This window comes from Puma concolor, chromosome B1 (assembly GCF_028749965.1).
Source record: "Puma concolor isolate L17-30 chromosome B1, mPumCon1.1.hap2, whole genome shotgun sequence".
Taxonomy (NCBI): domain Eukaryota; kingdom Metazoa; phylum Chordata; class Mammalia; order Carnivora; family Felidae; genus Puma; species Puma concolor.
Window position 1 is genome coordinate 136,252,348 of NC_141670.1, and position 23,936 is coordinate 136,276,283.

At 39.9% G+C, this 23,936-nt stretch overlaps 1 protein-coding gene across 8 annotated transcripts in view; it reads right to left on the reverse strand.

The window, feature by feature from the left end:
- Positions 1-10,234: 10,234 nt before the first annotated feature.
- The window catches only part of ARHGAP24 (Rho GTPase activating protein 24), a 666,840-nt gene continuing 653,138 nt past the window's right edge, over positions 10,235-23,936 (reverse strand). For all 8 annotated transcript variants that reach the window (XM_086704652.1, XM_086704650.1, XM_086704651.1 and 5 more), the window contains 2 exons: positions 15,146-16,223; positions 10,235-11,082 (listed from right to left, as the gene is read on the reverse strand). In XM_086704652.1, the coding sequence (XP_086560778.1) occupies positions 10,839-11,082; positions 15,146-16,223 (1,322 nt within the window). In that variant the 3' untranslated portion in view covers positions 10,235-10,838. The remainder of the gene's footprint in view (positions 11,083-15,145; positions 16,224-23,936) is intronic.

Genomic DNA, 23,936 nt, shown 5'->3' on the forward strand with positions numbered 1-23,936 from the left:
CCATAAAAAGTTACCAAATATTTGGGTAATTTGACCTGCTTTGCATCGAGAAGAAAGGACTCTTGAAAATCATCTGTTTTGAAGCTATTTATGTAATGACCTAGAAAGATGGTTCTGTTTGCTCAATAACTGCGCTGGGTTTTACACAAGGTAGTGGTTTTCAATATTACTAGTTCATCAGGATGGTGATTCATACCTGCAGCATGCCTTTCCCCCAAGGGTTTGAAAGGCATGCCTGGAAGACATTCACAATTAGTGAAGCACAATGAAAATCCCACTATCTCAGTTCACATTATGTCGGGGACCACTGCACGGGACAAGTTATTTCAGCTCCAGACTGAATTCCATCTGCTCAACCTTTTACAGAAGTGTGTTCTGTGTTAGTTACTGAAATCAAGCTGTGGAAATGGACACTTCTCAAACACATAAAACGTGATGACATATACACAAACAAGATTCAAATGCCCGTTTGGGACTTCCCACCCTTTTTATGTCACATATTTCTTGCTTAAAAGTCATGCTTATTCTGGTGTAAAAGCCAACATAAAATAAGTCTGAAATGTAATTTCAAAGGATCAACTATCACTCCATGGAGTGGGTGACTTCACCTCCTTGTCACTGACCTTCCCTGGATTTTGTCTGAAATCTTTCTGTTTACCCAGCAGTTAGACTGTTTTCAACTCAAAAGCAGGTGCAAAATGTCACTCATCTTAAAAATGTTCCATACTTTGCCTAGAAAAGTGTCTCACACATAATTGGTTCTTCTCCACACATTGGTGAAAATATTTCTATGAACGATTATGCACAAAATCAATTTTTATGACCCAAATAATATTAAAAAATTTTTTAACGTTTATTCATTTTTGAGAGACAGAGAGAGAGAGAAAAACAGAACATGAGCGGGGTAGGGGGAGAGAGAGAGGGAGACACAGAATCCAAGCAGGCTCCAGGCTCTGAACTGTCAGCACAGAGCCTGACACGGGGCTTGAACTCATGAACTCAGAGATCATGACCTGAGCCAAAGTCAGGCGCTCAACCAACTGAGCCACCCAGGTGCCCCTGACCCAAATAACATTTTAGATGGACTAAGGGAACTAGAAATATTGAAGTATTTCTTTTATAAAAGTAAGGCTTTCAAAAGCTATTGCTTCTTCCTTAATATTAATATATTGCACACTTGGATTTGGTGCCAGTTAAGCTCTAAGAAAACAGCTCTGAATATCTATTTTAATTTCGGAGCTAAAGTTTCGAGTAGTACCTTCATTCACACTCCAAAAACACTTATGGCACATCTATGTGTCCTAGGTAGGAGACAAATACGGCATAGTCTTTATCCTCACAATTTCAGAGTAAATACATCTTTCAATGTAAAAATCAGTGATCAAAGCAAACTATTTTTATCTCATTTGTTTACTTTCTTTTAAAACAGCAATGTGTTGAAATTAGTGGTATGACTTGAATGAGCCCATTTGTCTCAATCCCTTAAAGCAATGAAACAAGAAATCTTTCAATGTCATCATTGTGTCTAAATAAATCAGCAAAAGAGAATTTTGGATACTTTCCATGACATTACGGGAGATGAAACCATTTTTACAACACATTTTTGAAAAATACATGGAGATAAAAATACAAGTATACCTGTGCTCAGTGAGCAAATATGTATATCTGCACTTTTGTTCCTTTAATTGAAAGGCAGACTGCTATCTTTTGGTGTTTTAAACAAATGTCAGTCTCTGGAAAAAGGGAGAAATGTGATGACATCCTGAGACCTTATCTATGACTTATGATGTTGGTATCTTGAAAAATTAGATAAAAGTTTCAGAAGCTAAAAAATGAACAAACAAAACCAAAAAGCAGCATGATGTTTTTTTCTGCATCACATGAGGTTTATTTTGATACAGTTTCTTCTAAGGGCAAGTAATCTAGGAGGCTGAGCTTGAAGCTCATTTCTGGCCCCCAAATCTCCAAATCAGCAAATGACATCACAACAGATACTGGAGTCTCTCTGCAGCCATAGTATCATATGAAGCCAAATCTCTGAGATTTGTTCAGTCAGTGGATAATGACTGGAGCCCTAAAATGACTTATGAGAGAAGTTAGTCACAATTTCCTATTAAAAATTCCAACTCAGAACATCCCTGAATATCTAAACCAGAAATTTAACATTGAGCTCTGAACGTTCACTCACTGATTTGTGTCACAGATATTGATTGAGCACTTCAGTCTCCCAAAGAATGCTCTTGGCACACACAGTTGTGCTGCATTTGAGCAACCTTCCTGCCTTCATGTAGTCTACATGCTAATGGGGGGATAAGGTAGTAGAAAGCATTAAGAAACCGAAGAAGGTTAAAAGGATAAGGTATGATGGGGCACCTGGGTGACTCAGTCAGTTGAGCATCTCTTGATTTTGGCTCAAGTCATGATCTCACAGTCATGATCACACAGTTTGAGCCCCGTGTTGGGCTCTAGGCTGACAGTGCAGAGCCTGCTTGGGATTCTCTGTGTCCCTCTCTCTTTGCCCCTCCCCCACTCATGCTTGCTCACTCTCTCTCTTAAAAATAAATAAATATTTTTAAATAAAAGGATAATACATGGTAAAAGATGCTATTTAGATGAGATGGTCAAGGAAGGCCTCTCCAAAAAGGTGATATTTGAGCAGAGACCCAAAGAAGGTGGGAGTGTGAGGCATATTAGTATCTGACACAAAAACAAGTGCAAAGGCCTTGGAATAAAAGCTTGTTTATGTGTATAAGGGATGACAAAAAGGCTTATGCATGAAGCAGAATGTACAAAAGAAGGTGTGGTCATAAGTGAAACTGAAGAGGTAGGCAGGGGTCAGAGCATGGCAAGATCTTGGGGCTTTATTCTAAATATAGGTAATTGATGGATAGATTTGAGCAGGGAAATGATATAATTTAAATTTTCTTTTTTTTAAAGGATCTCTCTGGCTGCTGAGTAGGGAGAGGAGTTTGAGAAGAAAGATAAGAATGGAAACAAAGAGGCTTTTGTAGGTACAAAAAAGACATGATGGGCCTTGGACTAGAGAAGGGAGGGACAGAGAAGGGGTTGATTCAGGAAATAACTAAGGATATATCATGAAGGCAGAATTGACAAAATTTGCTGATAGGCTGATATGTGATATGAAAGAAATGGGTCAGGATTTTTTTAAAAAGGCAGACTTTTTAAAAATCTAAATCATGAAGTAAATTATGATGTGGTTGACTGAAATGGTAGATAATAAGTTAGGAGCATATCTGGTAAGAAAATCATAACTTGTTTTGGAAATGTCAGTTGGAGATATTTATTAGCTATCCTAGTGAAGTAGCAGGAGTATCTACAAGGCTAAAGTAAGGGAAGAGGTTCAGCTGAAACATAAATCTGAGCATAATCAAGGGTGCCTGGGTGACTCAGTTGGCTAAGTGTCCGGCTTCAGCTCAGGTCATGATCTCATGGTTCATGAGTTCAAACCCCGTGTTGGGCTCTGTGCTGACAGCTCAGAGCCTGGACCCTGCTTCAGATTCTGTGTCTCCCTCTCTCTCTGCCCCTCCCCTGCTTACTCTCTCTCTCTCTCTCAAAAATAAATAAACATTATTTTTTTTTTAATCTGAGCATAATCAGCTTTTACATATTATTTAAAGCCACAAAACTGTATTGACCACCAAGAAACTGAGCGTAAAGAAGTCCAAGGATGAGGGCATCTCTTGCTCCAACATACAGAAGTCAATAAACAGTTGTGTATCCTAAGGAATGTAAAAACCAGGAAAGTGTTATCCTGGAAGTTAAATAAAGGTGTTTAAAAAATGAGGGAAGAACAAACTGGGGCAATGCTACTGAGTGTCTGAATGAGATGGGGGCTGAAGATTCACAAGTGGACTTGATTTTGTGAGGTCATTGCTGACCTTTACTAGAGCATGTTCTCAACAGTATTAAGAAAACCTGACTCCAGTGGGTTTAAGAGAACGTGGAAAGTGAGGAATTATAAATAGGTAGAGAAAATTCAATACTTTTTTTCTAGAAAGTGAAGCAGAAGAATTATGCAGAAATTAGGCATAAACATGGGATGAGAGAATTTTTCAAAGAAGTTTTTATAGCATGGGTATATGTTGATGAGACTAATATATAAAGAGCAAATGAGAGAAAGAGTATTTATTTGAAGGAGTGATGTGCTTGAAAAGCCCGGAGGGATGCATATGAGAGGAGAAGTTGGCTTGGTTGGAGCAGGTGGCCCAGTCATTGTAGCAAGAGGTAAGGGGGTGTCTATAGGTTGCATGAAGATAGTTGAGTGGCTCAGTCAGTTAAGTATCTGACTTTTGATTTTGGCTCAGGTCATGATCTCAGCATGGTGAGATTGAGTTCTGCATTGGGCTCTGCACTGAGTGTGGAGCCTGCTTGGGATTCTCTCCCACCCCCTCTCTCGGTACCTCCTGTCCCCCTCTCTCTGTCCCTCCTTCCCACCCCCCTCTCTCAAAATAAATAAATAAACATTAAAAACAAACAGGTTATCTGTAAGGTTATATAAGTAATGTTACTAGCTGAGAATGAGGAGGGGAAGAGCTTATGGTGGTTTGAGAAATCTGAAACAGACCTTGAGAAGAGTGAAGTTAAGTTACTAGGCAGTGATGAGAGCCATGTGAACCATATTTATTATACATATAAGGTGAGGCAAGTCAACATGGTGGTCTATTGCTCTTCAACCATATTTAGTTTCTCAGGTGCGGGTTAGGAATAAGCAAGAATTGGATTTGGCCAGAGTTGGGTTAGGTGTTTTTCCTTCCCAGATGAGTACAATGGTAGAAAAGGACATGAAGGGATTTAAGAATGAGGAAAAGAGAATTATGATGAGGAACCACAGAACCACAGAACCACAGAAGATGAGCATGGAAAACTTCAAGGAGGGAAGAAGCAATGGTATGAGAAGATGACAGCCAGTGAAAACCTAGCAAAGTCAATGGCTGATCAACGATTTGGGAGTATTTAAGAGTTGGAGTGGTGGTGTTAAAGGAGTGATCTAGGAAGGGCATAGGTGATGATGAGACTGTGAGTGCTTAACATGGAAGTTTTGGTGATGGTGCAGTTACTGGTAATGGCACAGTAAAAGGGAAACTGTGGACATGGATGGTGGATGTTTGGGGCAGAGAGAGAGATAAAGATTTTCAGAAGTGAAAAAGAGCTGAGTGGCCACATTGGTGGGTGGCATATAAGTAGTGGCTTCGGGGGAAAAAACAACCAGAAACAGTTGAATAGGTGCTAAAACATTCGGGCATGTGACATGTAGTCCACAGAGGTTATTAGGGAGGTGGGAGGATATTAGGTGTGGAAGTAGCATCAGAGAGCAAAGCAAGACCTAACTCTCCTTCAGGTTGATGGCATGCAGGTTGTGGAAAGGGAAAACAGCCATCCTTGGGAGGGTTGCAAGAAGTGGTGTCTTCAGGAGGTAACCATGTTTCAGATAAGGAGATTTAGGGGAGGATGTTGGCAGTTTTAAGATTCTAGAATGTATAATGGAAAAGTTTGAGGAGTAGGGAAGGAATCAGAGTTTGAAGCAAATGAGGGGATATACTGAACAATATGAGGCTAAGCATAATATCGAAGGCAAATGACATGGGGTTTGGGCAATTTCGGCAATAGGTGGTCAAGGATGAGAGCAACTTGGCACAACCCTAGGGCTTGCTTCAGTGTGGCAGTAATTGCTTCTAATGAATCCCAAGGAGGCAGGGAATGGGTGTGTGGGGAGGAGAGGGATGGGATGGGCATGGTGCTTTTACAAAAACTGGTAGTATGCTGGGGGCCAATTTAACTCCTTATTCGAACAAATCCGTACTTTCCACTTAAGAAAGGTAACTCTCCCAATATGGGCTGATCTTACCTGGGCTTAGCCCTACAGGGGCCAGAAAAGTAGCAGCTACACATAGTCCATAAATAGAGTGTCATTCAGGCCAGGACCTGAGCCACAAATGGCTCATTAAAAAACACACTTTTCTCCTGCTAAACTTTCTACTCAAAGATCTACAGTAGGTTCTGTAGATTTCAGCTGCTTGGGGAGCTGTTAGTTTTTCATGTCACTTTGCAGCAAGGAGCCCTCAAGCCGGGCAGTCAACTCATTCCCCACTTGTGCAATTAAGAAGACCATAAAGAGAATAACGAAACAGGCCATTGGGAGCCACAATTCCAGCACTCTTTCGGTGGTTTGTGAGTTCAAACAAGGCAAAATGTGTCCAGGTCTGGCCGTTTCATTTGAATAAAAGAGTGGAAGCCACATGGGTCCTAAGCGTTTTCAGATCTCCTGGCGGTGTGTGGGTGAGTTGTTATGCACAATGCCACTCTGATGGGGAACACTTGGTAGGTCATTTTAAATCACTGGAAAGGCTCCCTAAGGTCTTCACTGAAGGCACTTCTGCACATATTTTTCTGTGGACTGGGGAAGCCCCTGGCCAAACTGCTATCCTGTCTGATAACTTCCTACTTACCCTTTAAGAATTACATCATAGTCATGGCTCTACAGCGCCTTTCCCAGCCTCATTTTATGACCTGATGTACATAAGTACATTACCTTCTGTGGTAATTATTTATAAATAGGTGTCCCAGGCACCTAGTCTAATGCTGGTGTAGCATGTAGACACGTTCAATAAATATTCACTAATAGTGCTGCTGATGTGAGTCTAGACACGTTTACTGGTCATATTCTTATATTTCCATTATATTTTGCCCAGTACTTTTGATACTGAAGTTTTCTTCAGCGTCCACACAGAGTTGATGCAGGACAGTTACAGGTAGTTCTTTAGACAGTATTCTCAGATCATGGATGTAATTGTACTATCTCAAGTAGAAAGGATGACTTGGCTTGCCTCTTCCTTGCCATCAAATCTCTGGCAGTTTATCTGGGCAAATGTAGAATTAGGGTCCGTGGGACAAGGACATCATTATACCCTCTGCTGGCGAGCATGCTGGCCATATTCTTGAGTCCAGAACTCTATATTCTAGAAGTTGGAACACCCTTTCAATGAAGTAATCTGAGGGCTGACAGCTGCCATTTGTTGAGCATTTACAACATATACTGTGCGAGTCACTTCATTTTTCATTTCTCAAAAAAACAAACAAAAAAATGAGGAAGAGGCACTGGTATTATCCTACTTTACAGAAAAACAAATCGAGGCTAGTGAACATCGTGTAACTTTTCTTAAATTCTGATAGCTACGAAGTGGCAGAACTGAGATTTGAATCCAGGTCTCTGATTCCAAAAGCTCATAGGTATCATTTTCTGTGATGCGACTCCAAGCAGGATGCAGCTCTCCAATGTGAGAAACACCGAGGTCTGTGGCCAGCAGCACCATCTTTAAATTATCCTCAGTTTCCAAGGTGAGATAATTATATCAATGATTTAAAGTATCTTACCTGGAAATGACCTCATTTTTTAAAGGAAGGCACAGCTTTTTAAGAAACAAAATAAATAGGAGTGACCTTATTAAGTTTCCCTTGAAGTTTTTAGTCATTTCATCGTAAAATTACACATAGAAGCTACATAAAAAAGTATAGACTTCACTTGGCCTACTATCACACACAATTCTATTTTAAATGTTCTCTGAAGGACACCCAGCCGTATGGTTTGGCTAGTGAAGCCAACATTGTAGACTCAACACTTGGAAGCAAATCCTTTCTCCTGAGCTCATAATTGAAGAATCATTATAGTTACCTAAACAGTTTTAAAGAAGTCTATACAGGATGTAGCAAATGAACTCTTTAGACTACCTACTTATTTCCAATTCATTTTTATGTCAATTTGCATTTAATTCTTTCTAGGCATTTAGCCGAATAGAAGAGCTAATGGAAACTCAGATGGACAAGCTACTCATAGTATCCATTGATTGAAGGTCATCATCACTGAGATCAATAATTAAAATTAATAACAGCACCCTCATAGGCCAAAGGCCAGAAAATTCTCTATGCTGGTACTCTATGGCATAAAGGGTAGAGACAGAGGGATTTAAGAACAATAAGATAAAATTCTACTCTCTTAGGTTAGGAGGCTCCATTTATTAATAGAGCTATTAATAGAACTAAGTGGCAGGCACTCGGACAGTCACATTACATATCACTTTTAAGTACTACAACATCCCTACTTTGTAGAAGTTATCTCCACTTTACAGATGAAAACACTGAGGCTCAGAAAGGTTCAGTAATTTGTCATTGCTGTGCGTCTTGCCTAAGGAATGTTGAGATGCATATCCAGGTCTGTTTGGCTCTCCATTTCCTGCTATTTTCATTCCAGCATGCTGCTTCCTAAAACATTTCTTATTTGGTGAAGATAATAATCAGACATGGACAATACTGAAAGAGATATACACAAAGTGGGAGTGTCAGATAATTTGGCGTTGAGATCCTAGAAGGGGATCTGACATTTGATTTGGCTCTCTCTAAAAAAAGAAAAAAAAAAGAAAAAAGATTGTGCCAGGTAGAAGGAAGGTAGTCCAGATGGATGTGGTAAAAGATGGTAGAAAGTTCCAGAGGCATGAAATGGCATGGCAGGGGTTGGGGATGTGGGAGGAAAGGAAAATAAAACTGCAGGTCACAACTTTACGCACCATGTGAAGGGCGTATCCTGTGGGCAAGTGAGAGTCTTTACATGATAGTAGCAAAGCTATGACAGAGTCAGATGGGTGGCCTAGAGGGGACAGCCTGCAAAAGGGGAGATGCTTTCACCAGAGATGAGGAGGAACTGGTCAAAGAGAGTAGATTTAAAAGGTAAGGATGAGTGGAATAGATAGTACTTGGTGAGTGAATTTAAGGGTGAAGAAGAGGAGAGAGAACAGTAAGAATTAACATTCATGGCATCCTTTCTGTCCACGAGGTGCTGTGCTTAGCTTTAACAATCTACATCTTTGAAACCACATAATAAGTCCATGAGAGGAGTATCTTTATTATTCCCAGTCTATATGGAAAAAAGTAACACCTAGAAGTCTCAGTATCAGCTAGCAAATTATAGAAAACTTGAATGCAGGCAATTTGACTACATGATCTTTTGATTTTTACTATTGCATCTTTTGACTCATTGGATGAGTCCAAGGTTTTCATTCACTAGGACAGGGACCGGGAAGAGATGAAATGTGTATAGAGAGACTGATTGAGATCAACATTGTACATTGCGAATTTGACTTTCTTACAGAACATGCAGGTGGAAATATCTGGTTAAATAAAGAATTGGAAGGAGAACAGGAAACTAAAGATAAAGAAGGTATGATTATACAGAGAGAGGTTAAAACCGAGGGCCCACATAAGTGTGTTGGTGGAAGGTGGATGGTGACAAGGATAGACGGTGTAAAGACTACTCCCCATTTGAAAATAAGTTACATACAGACATAGAACCTTCTAACAACTCAATCCTATAAACTCAAGCAGTCTTTATTTGCAATGATGCCTTTTGTGACTTTTTGTTCTAGTGTGAGAGATATTTATTTGCCTGACTTCTCAAAATCATTGCCTTATTGGAATGTGAAGAGTTGTTCTCCCCAAACTCTAGGTCCAGAGAGCGCTGGGCTTCTCTAGAAGGTCACCATTACTGATGTTCATAAATTTGTCTGAACTGGACCTTTAAGCATCCACGTCTTAAGATTCCTGTGAACAAATATGTTTTCAAGAGGGAAGAACAATATTGTAAAAATTAGAAACAAAATAGTTTGCTTCTTCCAAATGTGTCTCTTTCTCCTTCGGGTCTATCCACTCCATACCCTGCTCTTGTGGCACTGCCTCTGCCAGCAGTCCTGTGGACAGAATCCCAGGTGACAACAGAACAGTGGGCCTGAGCTAGAGAAAAGTGTCACTATACGGCACATACTCTTAACTGAGGGGTCACGGTCACACCATCACACTGCCTGCATTGCAAAGTGCTTTCTGGAGGATGAAGGAAAAGTCTGAGTGGACAAGAAGTGTTCCTGTGGCACAGTGCAGCAAGCATTGTTTCCCAATCTCCAAACAGTGGGAAGAGCTTTTTTGGAAACCATCTAGCAGTTACAGAGACTCAGTCCAGAAAGTCAGAGTAATTCATGACATGACTCATTAAGTGCTTGTACCATTCCCCCCCCTAAAAATGCAGTCTGCACAGGAGACGTGCATCTGCGGAACTGGCCAGGTAGACAATAGGCCTTGAGAAGGGGACTATTTTACGAAATCCAAAATCTTCTGTGTCAGGATACCTCGAAAGAAAACTGAGCAGTGTCGAGGGAAGAATTTCAAGAGCAAATCAAAGGTTTCTGGTGATTCTATTGTATTTTATAAAACCATTACATTTCTCTTTTTGGTCATGGCGAGGTCTATTGGCACAAACAGCACAGCCACAAAGTATTCTTTTGATTTTAATAACTCATCTGATATATATTTATATATATTTATATATATGCTCATCTTCATTTCCTCAGCAAGAGGGGAAATAAAAATATTGATCTATAAAATAAGCTGATGAGAACACAATGCCAAAAATAGCTTATGTTAAGTGCAAGGGGTGAAGCTTGAAAGCAAGCTAAATTGCAACGACATATTGATTTAACATTTTAAATACAAGACTTGCAATAAAATAATTCTTGAGATATGCTTCTCATTTTTAGTTTACTTTTTAAAAACTACTCTCTATACACAAATCCAGTTGTAACACTTGACAGTAGCATTATGGGGCATGATAGAACTTTGGTACACATTGCAGATATGGATGGGTAATGTCTGTAAATGATATTCCTTCACCGGTTAGAGCACTGTACAGCAAGGAACCAGCCACCTGATCCCGTAGAATGTTCCCACCAGAACCACGGAGCCCTTCCCAGATCCATTGGAGACAGCAGGAAAAAGTGGGCTCACTGGATCCATATCGTGTTTCCTCTCTCGGTTCTCCTGGGTTCCACTGTCAGCTCCCCAAAAGTGGAAAAAAACTGCTCCATTTCTTTCTGAAGCATGTCGTTTCTTTTCTCTGCATCTTCTTTTGCTCGCTCTGCATTTCGCATTTTGATTTCTATCATTGTGAACTTTTTCCTTTCTTGATCCAGTTCATCATGGAGGCTCATCATTTCTGTTTCCAAAGTCAAGTTTCGCTGTTCTAAGCTAGATAGGATGGGGGGGGGGGGGGGGGCGGAATACAAGATAAAGCAATTTTATTCACTTGAAATGTGACAGGGATACAAATATTATCTGAACTCTGTCTCTGCAATGCTTAGGAAATTGTAATGGGCCCTTTCAAATCAGTGAGGCTAGGTCCAATGATTTAAAAGGTGTTAGTTTCATTCATTCATTCATTCATTCATTCATTCTGCTAGGATGATTTACTATCATTTAAAAAAAATTTAAATTTTTTTTTTTTTTGAGAAAGAGAAGTGTTGGGGGGAGGGGCAGAGAGAGAGGGAGACACAGAATCCAAAGCAGACTCCAGGCTCCAGCTGTCAGCACAGAGCCTGATGTGGAGCTTGAATTCATGAGTCATGAGATCATAACTTGAGCCTAAGTCAGACTCTTAACCAACTGAGCCACCCAGGTGCCCCAATTTACTATCATTTTAGCAAGAAGCCCCCAAGACCTCTTTTGGAAGCACTTAGTCGTCATTTGATTGCGAATGAATGAATGTCAGCACAGAGAAGCCAGAGAATGATATCTGCACAGAATGGCAGATGCAGAAGGCAGCCTGAACCACAAGGCTTTCTGGAGTCATTTCATGTAATGTTGGCTTTACTAGAAGAAAGGGGGGAAGTGATAAAGCTGGGGGAAAAAGGACATCATATTTGCTTTCTATCAAAGGAAAAATAATGATAGTGAAAATATCATCAAGAGATAGCTTAAGTCTCTTATGTCAGGAAGTAACTAATCAAAATAAAAGTGGCATAACAATATGAATACCAGAAAAAATTGATTTTTAGCAAAATCATTATTATAATTGAAGATGACTATTAATGATAAAAAGACTGATTCATCAGGGAGATATAAAAAATTCTGAACTTTATTCACCTATATTCACCTAGTAGTCTAGCCTCAAATTATTCCATATAAAATATAACAAATTTATAAGGAGAAATTGATAAGTCTACAATAACATTAGGAGATTTTTTTCTCAGAAATTATAGATCTGTCTGATAGAAATTAGAAGAAATGTAAAAGATTTGAACAACTTGATTAACACACTTGATCTATTAGGCATGGGTAGAATCCCAAACCAATAATAAAAGAATAGTTGTTTTTTTTATTTTTTAATGTTTTATTTTTGAGAAAGAGAGAGAGAGAGAGAGCATGCAAGCAGGGGAGGGGCAGAGAGAGAGAGACACAGAATCTGAAGCAGGCTCTGAGCTGTCAGTGCAGAGTCCAACATGGGGCTCGAACCCACAAACTGTGAGATCATGACCTGAGCCGAAGTTGAATGCCCAACTGACTGAGCCACCAGGCACCCCAAGAATAGTTTTTACCAGGCCAAATAATTGATATCATACAAATGAGTTTCTCCGACCACAATACAACAAAGTGAGAAACTAATGTGGGGGGAAAGAACATCAAAGTCATGTGTTTAAAAGCTAAAGAGCATGTATCAGTGATTGATAACTAAACAAAGTTAAATAGTATCCATCTATCTATCATCTATCTATGAATTCTATTTCACTTCAATATTGGTGGGATGTAGTTTAAAAGAAATTGAAAGAGACAAATATGACTCTGGACAGGAATGATCAGAAATTAAATAGAATAGTTAACCTCTTTTTTTTTTCAATGTTTACTTATTTATTTTTGAGACACAGAGAGAGAGAGAGAGAGGGAGCAAGCAAGGGGCAGAGGGACAGAATCTCAAGCAGGCTCTGCCTTGTCAGTGCAAAACCCAACGTGGAGCTCCAACTCACTGTGAGATCATGATCTGAGCCAAAATCAAGAGTCAGATGCTTAACCAACTGAGCCACCCAGGTGCCCCTAGAACAGTTAACCTCTTCTATTTCTGTGGCTTGGGTATGGGGCAGCTCCTCGGCCCCATTTTTGTGTGGCCCTCTCCCTCTGGCTGTCAGACAGGTAGGAATGCTATAGTGAAATTGAGATGGCATTCTATGGGAAAGTTTTATCATTTTATCAAAGTCTCTGAAATGCACTATACATCACAGAACATAAATACGTCACCAATGTTCTCCTAAATGAATGTGTACATCGGCAGCCATTCAGAATGATTTTTTTTCCTCTGCTAATACAAGTTTGAAGTGATATCTCTTGCTTCCCAGTGCTAAGTGCTAAGTTATCATCATGCATTGTCAGAAATTCAGAATTCTGGTTGCCAGTGGTTCCAAAAACTACATTCACAAATGAGAGTCTTTCTTCTTATGTAAACCTCCTGCCACTTGGAATTATAAAGAAAAATTCAAACCAAGTTTCTGCTCACCAAGGTTTACAAAAACTACTTTCTAAGAAAGTAATTTTTCAACTTCATGGATAAGTAGTGCTTTAGTTTATATTTACTTTACCAAAGCTCTTGAAAATATATTTCTTTTGGCCTGAAAATTGACAAATGGATTCAACAAATATTAAAATACATTAAAGTTGACTTTCTGTGTAATGAAGAAGCCATGTGGGGTTTGGAGGCATAGCAGTAATTGAAGCCAGACAAAGAATGGTGTTCACTGCCATGAGGACCCTAGGACACCCACACAGGAGGAGGGCCACCAAGTCACACAGACTGAATCTGGGGTGGAGACCACAGATGGGCAACTGCATGCTGAACTGAGCCTTGGGTCTTCTCCTACTTGAGAATTAAATCTCCTACATTATGCTGAAAGGAGAACATAAAAACCATCAAGTTTGTAATGTCTGTAACCCTAGTGAAAACACGGGGTGGTGACATTCTGGTTTCTGGCACAGGGTTCTGTTTGTGAGCCCTGGGCTCCCTTGTCTGTATTCCCGCCTTTCAAGTCCACGGAAACATCTGACAAACACCCCTGATCCTGCCTAGATTGCTTCTCTAGAGAAGATGCTAGGTAAACGTCTACCTTGATCATCTTATTAGTAGATGTAAACTGATATAAATTAGGTTTTACCGTAAGTGCTTCCTTATAAATCATAGTTTTTGCTCCTTGTTTCAGGCCATAATTTCCCTTGTCCATATGAATGCACATCATGTCATTGTTTTTCTCAAAAATCTCCATGGATTCTAATCTCAGAATAAAAGCCAGACTTAAGGGGCACCTGGGTGGCTCAGTTAGTTAAGTGTCTGACTTCGGCTCGGGCCATGATCTCAGGGTTTGTGAGTTTGAGCCCTGGGTTGGGCTCTAGGCTGACAGTGCAGAGTCTGCTTGGGATTCTCTCTCTGTGTCTGCCTCTCCCTTGCTCTCTGTGTCTCTCAGAAATAAACTTAAAAAAAAAAAAAGCCAGACTTAAAATGATCTCCAAGGCCCTCTCTGAGTCCCTGCCCATCCCATCTCATGGCATTTCCACTTGCTCTTCCCCCAAATGTCTGCACAGTGTCCTCTTTGACTTCCTGTAAGGCCCTGCACATGACCTTGCACCTCACAAATGCTTCTTACCCTCTACCCTGCATTAGTCTTCTCCTTAGCATCTGATCTATTCTACTACTTGATCTGTCTCTGTAGTAGAATGGAGGCAGGTTCCACGAGAGCTGAGTTTTTGCCTATTTTATTCACTGCTGAATCTTCAGGGCCTAGAGTGGAGCCTGGAAGAGTGCAGACACTCTCTCAGCATTCAACTATGAAAAGAATGAAAAAGAAAGGTCTGTTTATTTTGATACTTTTTCTTCACCCTCATTTCATCCTCTTTCCATCAGTGAAAACAGGCTCCTTACTTTCCATTTATCCTCGCCCCTCTCTTTCCAGCCCTTAACACAAACCCACACATTTACTAGCAGAAGATAGCACCATCGAGCACCTATTCTGTGCCAGGGACAAGGCTCGATGATTTCTTACATGCTTTTGAGGTAAAACCTACTCATATTTACGTTTTTCACAGTACAAACCTAAAGCGCAAAGAAATGAAGCAAACTGTCCCCAAATCCCACAGCTGACAAATGGTGAAGCCTGGACTTGAACTCAGGTCTGTGACTCTGGAGCCAGCATGTTTAACCCCCTGTGTGAACCTGTCCTGCAGTAGGGGGCTGTCGGGCCCTCTCTGGCAGTTAGAAGCTCCAGATTTTCCTCACCTCTTTATCCGGGACTCATACTCTATCTTCTGTTTGGTCATCTCCTGTTTCAGGCTGGACACTAAACTGTGCAGGGCACTGTGGTTGCTGGTGTTGTTGCCCACAAACGTCTCACTGTTGTCGCTGCTGCTGGTGGCACGACTGCTTCGACCTCCCACACTCCTCCGGTCACTTTTGTTTTCATAGTCCCCAGGGTGGGAGAGGTCATCCTGTGGGGGCCCATCCAAAACAGGGTCCTCAAAATTACTCCCGTAAAAGTCTTGCTCTGGGCAGGTGGTGGTGGAAGAGCGACAGGAGTTGGAATTCTCCGGGAGGGAGATTTCACAGGAGGAAGTGGACCAGGTGGCGCTGTCGACACTCTGCTTGTCATCAAGGTTCATCATGGAGAACTGCTGATGGACGTTATCATAGGTGGAGAGTCTGTTGTGCTGGCCTGACTCCCCTGCTTGTTCTTTCTGCTTGTTATCCCTCAGGGTCACGTAGCCATTGGGCAGCCAGCTCATGCTGCGACCGTTCACGGGGTTCCCAAGCATGTCGGGGTTCAAAATGCCCATTCTCACCGTTCCATTCTGTACACTGTGGGTGCCCATTTTGGTACCAGACCCCTTCAGTGAAGAGGTCCTTCTGGCCTGTAAGCTCCCATTGGGAGTGGTTTGGGTTTTCTCCAGGCCTTCGGCATTACTGCTGCTGAAGGACCCATTGGTGACTATCCCACTGCCCTTATTGAAGGCAGGATTCTTTTTGACCATAAGAGGGGGGCTTCTAGAGACGTCCAGCTTGTGAACGCTGTTCCTTGGGCTGTTGGTTTTACTACCTGGTAGAGCTGTGGGGGATCCATTATCCACACCACTTCTCTGGGGAGACTCGGACTTGTCCCAAGAGCACCGCCTACCAGGACTGTCCTTGGTATTATTGTTCTCCTTATTCTGTAGCTGGCCCATGGTGGCTTTCTTCTGAATTTCATTGTTGTTATTGCTCGTGCCATCTTGGGGTTTGCTTTGCAGTTCTGCATCTTTGGGGAAGAGGCGATCGTGTTTGCTAATCATCATTGACATCAACTGCTGGACCACCACCGTGCCTGGAATTGCATAGAAAACACAGCAGTTTATTTTCCAATTTGAAAGTGACTCTTAAAGAACCACATTCAGATGAACATTCAACATTTTTAGTAGTAGTGCTGAACATTCAACATTTTTAGTAGTAATATATGCAATAAACTGTACCTAGCACTTTACTTTCATTAGTTTAGTCAGATTTTAAAACAAATCAATGAATAGGTAGTTATTATCACTGTATTGCAAATGTTAAGTAACTTGACCAAGGTCACAAAGCTATTAAGGAGCAGATTCAGGGATTGAAACCAGAGTTAGCTGGTACCAAAGAACAGGCTTTTAATCATTATGCACAATTTCTTGCAAGTTTGAGATTTAATTATGAGAAATCTTCCTTAGGAGGAGGTCAGCGTGATGTCTCATCTGACAACTGCCTGAAACCATCAAGACATTTTAGTAGCATTTCTTTCAACGTTTATTTATTTTTGGGACAGAGAGAGACAGAGCATGAACGGGGGAGGGGCAGAGAGAGAGGGAGACACAGAATCGGAAACAGGCTCCAGGCTCTGAGCCATCAGCCCAGAGCCTGACGCGGGGCTCGAACTCACGGACCACGAGATCGTGACCTGGCTGAAGTCGGACACTTAACCGACTGCGCCACCCAGGCGCCCCTTTAGTAGCATTTCTAAGTGGGACCCTATATGATCTCTGGTGGATACATGGTCTGTCTTTCTCATGTAGCAAGATACTGAAGTTCTTTTTTTTTTTCTTTTCAAATTTTTATTTAAATTCTATTAAGTTCACATGCTATATGCAATATTGGTTTCAGGAGCAGAATTCAATGATTCATCACTTACATGCAACATCCAGTGCTCAACATAACAAGTGCCTTCTTAATACCTATGCATCTAGCCCATCTCCTACCCACCTCCTTCCATCAACTCTCAATTTGTTCTCTATCTTTAAGAGTTTCTTATGCTTTGTTTCTCTCTCTCTCTTTTTTCTCCCCCCCCCCAAGTTCATCTGTTTTGTTTCTTAAATTTTATGTGTAAGTGAAATCATGTTATTTGTCTTTCTCTGACTGACTTATTTTGCTTAGCATAATACAGTCTAGCTTCATCCACATAATTGCAAATGGCAAAATTTCATTCTTATTGATGGCCGACTATTATTCCATTATATATGTGCGTGTATTATTGTATCCTTTAGGTAAATACCTAATAGTGCAATTGCTGGATGGTACGGTAGTTCTATTTTTAGCGTCTTGAGGAACCTCCATACTGTTCTCCAGAGTGACTGCATCAGTTTGCATTCCTTCACAGTGTAAGAGGGTTCCCCTTTCTCCACATCCTCGCCAATACCTGTTTTTTCTTGTGCTGTTAATTTTAGCCATTTTGACAGGTGTGAGGTGGTATCTCATTGTGGTTTTGATTTGTATTTCCCTAATGAGGAGTGGTGTTGAGCATCTTTTCAAATCAGCCATCTGGATGTCTTCTTTGGAAAAGTGTTCTCTATCTTTAGGAATTTCTTAAATGGATTTCTTAGATGGATTATTTGTTTTTTGGGTGTTTAATCTGATAAATTCTGTTTTTTTTAACTTTGTAATAAGTTTTTTTTAATTTTATCTTTTATTTTAAAAAATTTACATCCAAATTAGTTAGCATATAGTGCAACAATGATTTCAGGAGTAGACTTCTTAGTGCCCCTTACCCATTTAGCACATCCCACCTCCCACAACCCCTCCAGTAACCCTCAGTTTGTTGAGTCTCTTCTGTTTTGCCCCCCTCCCTGTTTTTATATTATTTTTGTTTCCCTTCCCTTATGTTCATCTGTTTTTTTCTCTTAAAATGAATGAATGAAGTCATGATTTTTGTCTTTCTCTGACCGACAAATTTCGTTTAGCATAATACCCTCCAGTTCCATCCACGTAGTTGCAAATGGCAAGATTTCATTCTTTTTGATTGCTGAGTAATACTCCATTGTATGTGTATACACACACACACACACACACACACACACATACCACATTTTCTTTATTCATTCATCCATCGATGGACATTTGGGCTCTTCCATACTTTGGCTATTGTTGATAGTGCTGCTATAAACATGGGGTGCATGTGTCCCTTCAAAACAGCACACCTGTATCCCTTGGATAAGTGCCTAGTAGTGCAATTGCTGGGTGGTAGGGTAGTTCTATTTTTAGTTTTTTGAGGAACCTCCATACTGCTTTCCCGAGTGGCTGCACCATCTTGCATTCCCAAAGATACTGAAGTTCTATACGACTTTTGTCACTATTCAAAAGCTTTAAGGCATTTTAAGTGACATCAGCCAGAATGGTAAAATGAAGATCTCCAAAAATCCTCGTCTCCATAAAAGCAACTGACACATGTGTTATGAATCAACATTTTTAGGAATCTGTAAATTAAAGACTTGGTGCAGTCTGGAGAGTGTTTATTCAAGAAAACTAGTTGACTCTCAGTAAGAACAGCAACCTCTGTGGTGTTTTACCTTTCTTCCCATCCTTTTCTCCCTAGATTTGCAACAGCCTTGAAAACTAATAGCCTAAAATCACAGTGAGAACCAGCAGCTTGGTAGACCCTGCCATGAGCAGAACAGGGTTGGATTTCCAAAGCTCCATTACCAGATATTGTCATTGTTTGACATACTTGGTGGTTCCCTTGAAGACCCCACTCACAATGCACATCTTTGTTTGATCTGACTAGTAATTTGACCAGTATGAAGAGCATTCTTCTCAGGAGCATTTGTCAAAAATAACGAGGCACTTTTATTTAATAATATCATGGCTGCCCGAAGCAGTGGATAACAGTTGGGACAGACAGTAGGCTGTCTTAAAAAGACATAAAGCTTAAAAGGAAAATCTGAGGAATGAGATTTCCACAGGAGGTACAGCTTGGATCTATTCCTGGGAATCTGGAAGACTACATGAATGTTTAAGGTTATGTATATGTCTACAGCTATGTGCATGTTCACACAGAAATTAGGAGTCCCTAGTCTCTCACCTCTGGCTTATCTTGAGGATCTGCATGAGGAGAAACTGAAGGCTACTGCAGAGTTGTAAACTACCTGGTTGAATGTCGAAAGTTTGCCCCAACATGCATACAGAGCCTTTTGGTAAAAGATGGGAAACTTATTGGCCTATGAAATTTAAGGAAATCTTTGCCAATAATTAGTTGACAACTAAGCAAACCAAGCAGAGACTTCAGTGGCCACAAATGGCAAAGAATATACACTTTATAGAATTAGTCCAGAAAAATCACTAAACAAACAACAACAAACCCTAGGAGGGGGAGAATCTGATATCCAATGTTCTCATTATTATATTATTAAAAATGTTCAGTTTTTGGGGTGTCTAGGTGGCTCAATAGGTTAAGCGTCCGATTTCAGCTCAGGTCATGATCTCACAGTTCATGAGTTCGAGCTCCACATCGGGCTCTGCGCTGACAGCTCAGAGCCTGGAGCCTGCTTTGGATTCTGTCTCCCTCTCTCTCTGCCCCTCCCCTGATCACGCTCTGTTTCAAAAATAAATAAACATTAAAAAATTTCTTTTAAAAATGTTCAGTTTTCAATAAAAATTATGAGACATGCAAAGAATAAAGACATTATGGCCCATATACAGGAAAAAACAAACTCTGAGGAAGCCTAGACATGGCACTCACTAGACAAAGACTTTAATTCAGCTATTTTAAATGTATTTTATTTTATTTTATTTTATTTTATTTTATTTTATTTATTTTTTTAAATGCATTTTAAAAATTAAAGGAAACCATACCTAAAGAAACCAGATGAAAGTGAAAATAATGTCTCACCAAATAGAGTGTATCAATAAAGAGAAACTACAAAAATGAACAAAATAGATATTCTGGAGTTGGAATTTATAATAAGTGAAATGAAAAAAAAATCAGTAGAGGGAATTAACAGCAGATTTGAGCAGGCAGAAGAAAGAATTGGTACACCTGCTAACAAATCAGTAGAGGTTACCCAGTCTGAGGAGCATAAAAGAAAAAGAATGAAGAAAAATAGAGCCTCAGAGACCTGTGGGACACCATAACATATACCATCATATGCCCGATGGTAGTACCGGAAGGACAGTCCCAGAGAAGAAAGAATATTTAAAGAAAGAGCTGCTGAAAATGTCCCATTTTGATGCAAACCATGATGTGTATATCCAAAAACTCAGCAAATTCCAAGCTAGGTAAATGCAAAAGGATCCAAACCTAGACTCATCATAGTCAAGCTGTCTTAAACCCAAAACAAAGAAAGAATCCTGAAAGTAGCAACAGAGAAGCAACTCATGCACAAGGGACCCTTAATAAGATGAACAGCTGATTTCTCATCATTTCTCATTGTCAGAAGGAAATGGGATAAAATATTCAAAATGTTGAAATAAAGACTGTCAGGTGAGAATTCTATATTCAACAAACCTATGTCTCAAAACGGAGGAGAAATAAAGACATTTCTAGATAAACAAAAACTGAGAGAATCTGTTACTACCAAACCTTGTTCAAGAAGAAATAAGAAAGTCCAAGGCATTTTAACTTTTTTTTTTTTTTTTTGCCGGGTGGGAGGGAGAGAGCAAGCATGGGAGGGTCAGAGAGAGAATCCCAAGCAGGCTCTGCACTGTCAGTGCAGAGACCTAATTGGGCTCAAACTCACAAACTGTGAGATCATGACCTGAGCTGAAAGCAAGAGCTGGACACTTAACCGACTAAGCTACCCAGGGGCCCAGAGTCAGGGCATTTTAGATGATTAAAAGACCTTTGAGAAAGAAAATAATTCTCTTACACATATTAAAATACTATGATTTCCATTTGATTCTCATATTTTCACTATGCACTGTAAAGTATGAATTAGAAATGAATAACAGGTTTCAGACAGAAAAATAGACACTAAAGGACAAAAATGTTGACTTATTATTAATTTTTTTTAAATTTATTATTTTGAGAGAAAGAGAGAGAGTGAGAGAAAGACAGAGAGACAGAGTGCAAACGGGGGAGGGGCAGAGAGAGAGGGAGACACAGAATCCGAAGGAGGCTTCAGGCTCTGAGCTGTCGGCACAGAGCCCAACACAGAGCTCAAACTCATGGACCCAGAGATCATGACCTGAGCTGAAGTTGGACGCTTACCCAACTGAGCCACCCAGGTGCCCCAAAGTTGGTCTATTATTAAAAGCAGCAATTTATTAAAAAATCAGTGGATTTTTATGGTTTTATGGCATATTATCTGAAATCTCAAAATGTATTTTCACATATTCCTCACTGACTTACAAGCTGAGCTCCCCATCCCTTACAACTGGCTGACACCATTAAACAGGCTTCTCAACTAGTTTCCTACTCGGAGCCCCTTCTCCCTCAATAATATAAGACTTATTAAGTATTAACTTATTCATGTGCCCACAATAAAGTGGCAATAGGTTAATGTAAACCTCAATCATCTTTGCCTTAGCTTGAACTATACTAATTTGATGTGTTAATTGGGGTTTATATGATGTTGGTAAAAGCTCCTGGGAATAGTCTCTGAGAAATAAACATAGCAAAACAACTAAAATGTAAATGTAGTTTCTACATAAATGTAAATGTAGTTTACATTATGTTAGTTAATGTAGTAAATGTAGTTAGTAAATGTAGTTTCTATATAAAATACCTAAATTGAGATTTGGTAAGGAAAATGATGACAAGGGCTTTTGACGATGCAGATTTCTGCCGAAACAGCTACTAATTGTGTAGCTGTCAGAGAGTAGAGGCCTGATATGGAGTGAGGCCACTCTTCAGCTTAAAGCAACGCCTCAGCAAAATTTGACTCTGTATAATTCAAAATCATATTCTGAATATTAAAAAATGTGTTAAGTCCATCTGTATCCTGCACACTTTTGTGATCATCCAAAACTTAACGATATATTTAGATCAAGAATCTTCAATGTGCCAGGTCTGATGCTGGGCCAGTGTTGCTCAAACATTAATGTTCACTAAAATTTCCTGGAGATTCTGTTCAAATGTAGGCATTAAGCGGGCCATAAAATTTTACATTTCTAACCAGCTCCCAGATGACACCAGTAATGACAGAATAATATAACTGACATCACCTGGAAGCTCCAAAACTGCAGATCTGAATAGAACCTACATGTTAACAATATCCCCAGGTGATTCCTATGTCTGTTAGAGTTTGAGAAACACTGTGTTTGGTGGAGATATTTCACTTATATCTCTTAAGTTTCTCAAAAGGCTATGAGATAGGACTTAAAATTTTTCAAATGAGGTTCAAATTGAGGTTCTGAGAGGTTAAGCTGTTTGTTCAAGGCCACATAGATGATAAATGACCAAGGTTACCAGTTTTATACTTCATCTTTTTACTCCAAAGCATGCACTCATCCTATTATGTTTCAGCTGTTGGAATTTAAACTGTTGTAGTATCAAGTAAACTTGGGGTTGTTCTAAATAAGAAACCAAATAGGGGCACCTGGGTGGCTCAGTTGGTTAAGTGTCTGACTTCAGCTCAGGTCACGATCTCATGGCTCGTGAGTTTGAGCCCTGCATCAGGCTCTTTGCTAACAGCTCAGAGCCTGGAGTCTGCTTCAGATTCTGTGTCTCCCTCTCTCTCTGCCCCTCCCCAACTTTCATCCTGTTTCCGTCTGTCTGTCTCTCTCTCAGAAATCAATAAACATTAAAAAAAAAGAAAGAAACTAAATAAAAGACATCTATTGAATCAGAGTTGTGGAAGAAAAATGACTCAATAAAATTAATGGTATCATAAACCCATCTTTCCTTTTGAAGCAACCTCTGACTTTGTCATCCTAGTTTCAGTGCATATAGGAGTGAATCTGACGAAAAAATTTTAATCGAGTTAAAATGGCTGTCAACAATGTCGCTATGTACTATGTAAAGACATGTGTACTTAGTCCTATTTTACTATTTGCTCACATGACAGACACACTTTCAAATATTAGCAGCCTCTATTATATATGACTTTGCCTAGTACTTTGGGAAAATGGAGCTTTTTCCCATCACTGGAATATTAACATTTGAAGCATTTCTGCTTCTCACTATAGCTATGAACTATGTGGGGCATTTAATTCATCAAAGAGAGATATCCCCAAGGTCTCTGTGATGAGTCTGTGAATAGCCATGCCAAAGTTACCTGCCACAATTATAGAGTGAGTGTCAGGACCCAAGCAATTTAGAAATCTCTTTCTTCTATCTTGGGAGGCTTTGCATTCATCTAGTCTCAAGAATAATAAATGGCAATAGTTCTTGTAAAGGGACTTTCTTTCAATTTTTATATCTATTTAGGATAGACTAGCTTAGTAATGATGAAGTATGTGTCACTATATACTCTATCTTTTTTCCTTTTTATTTCCTCCTGTCATTCTCTTCCTTAGGATGCTAATGAAAAACATGAAGCCCAAATAATGAGGTCAGAGTTGTTATAATCACCAGCCCATTCTGAAGAGTCCAAGCAGATTTGGGGTGTCCCACTGAGCTACATGATCCAGAAATTCCCCCTGGCTCGTATACTTTTATAAAGGTTGAATTTAAATACCACATTATAGGTACTTCTTCATGAGAATTGGATAAGAATTCAATTTTCCTTGCAAGGTAACTATGCACATTAAGATACACTTACATGTACACAGAAATATATGGCAGTGTTCTATGAAAGGTAGTTTCAACTTGTATTTTTTGCAATGAATAATCTTGTATATGTGTAATTTTGTACGTGTACAG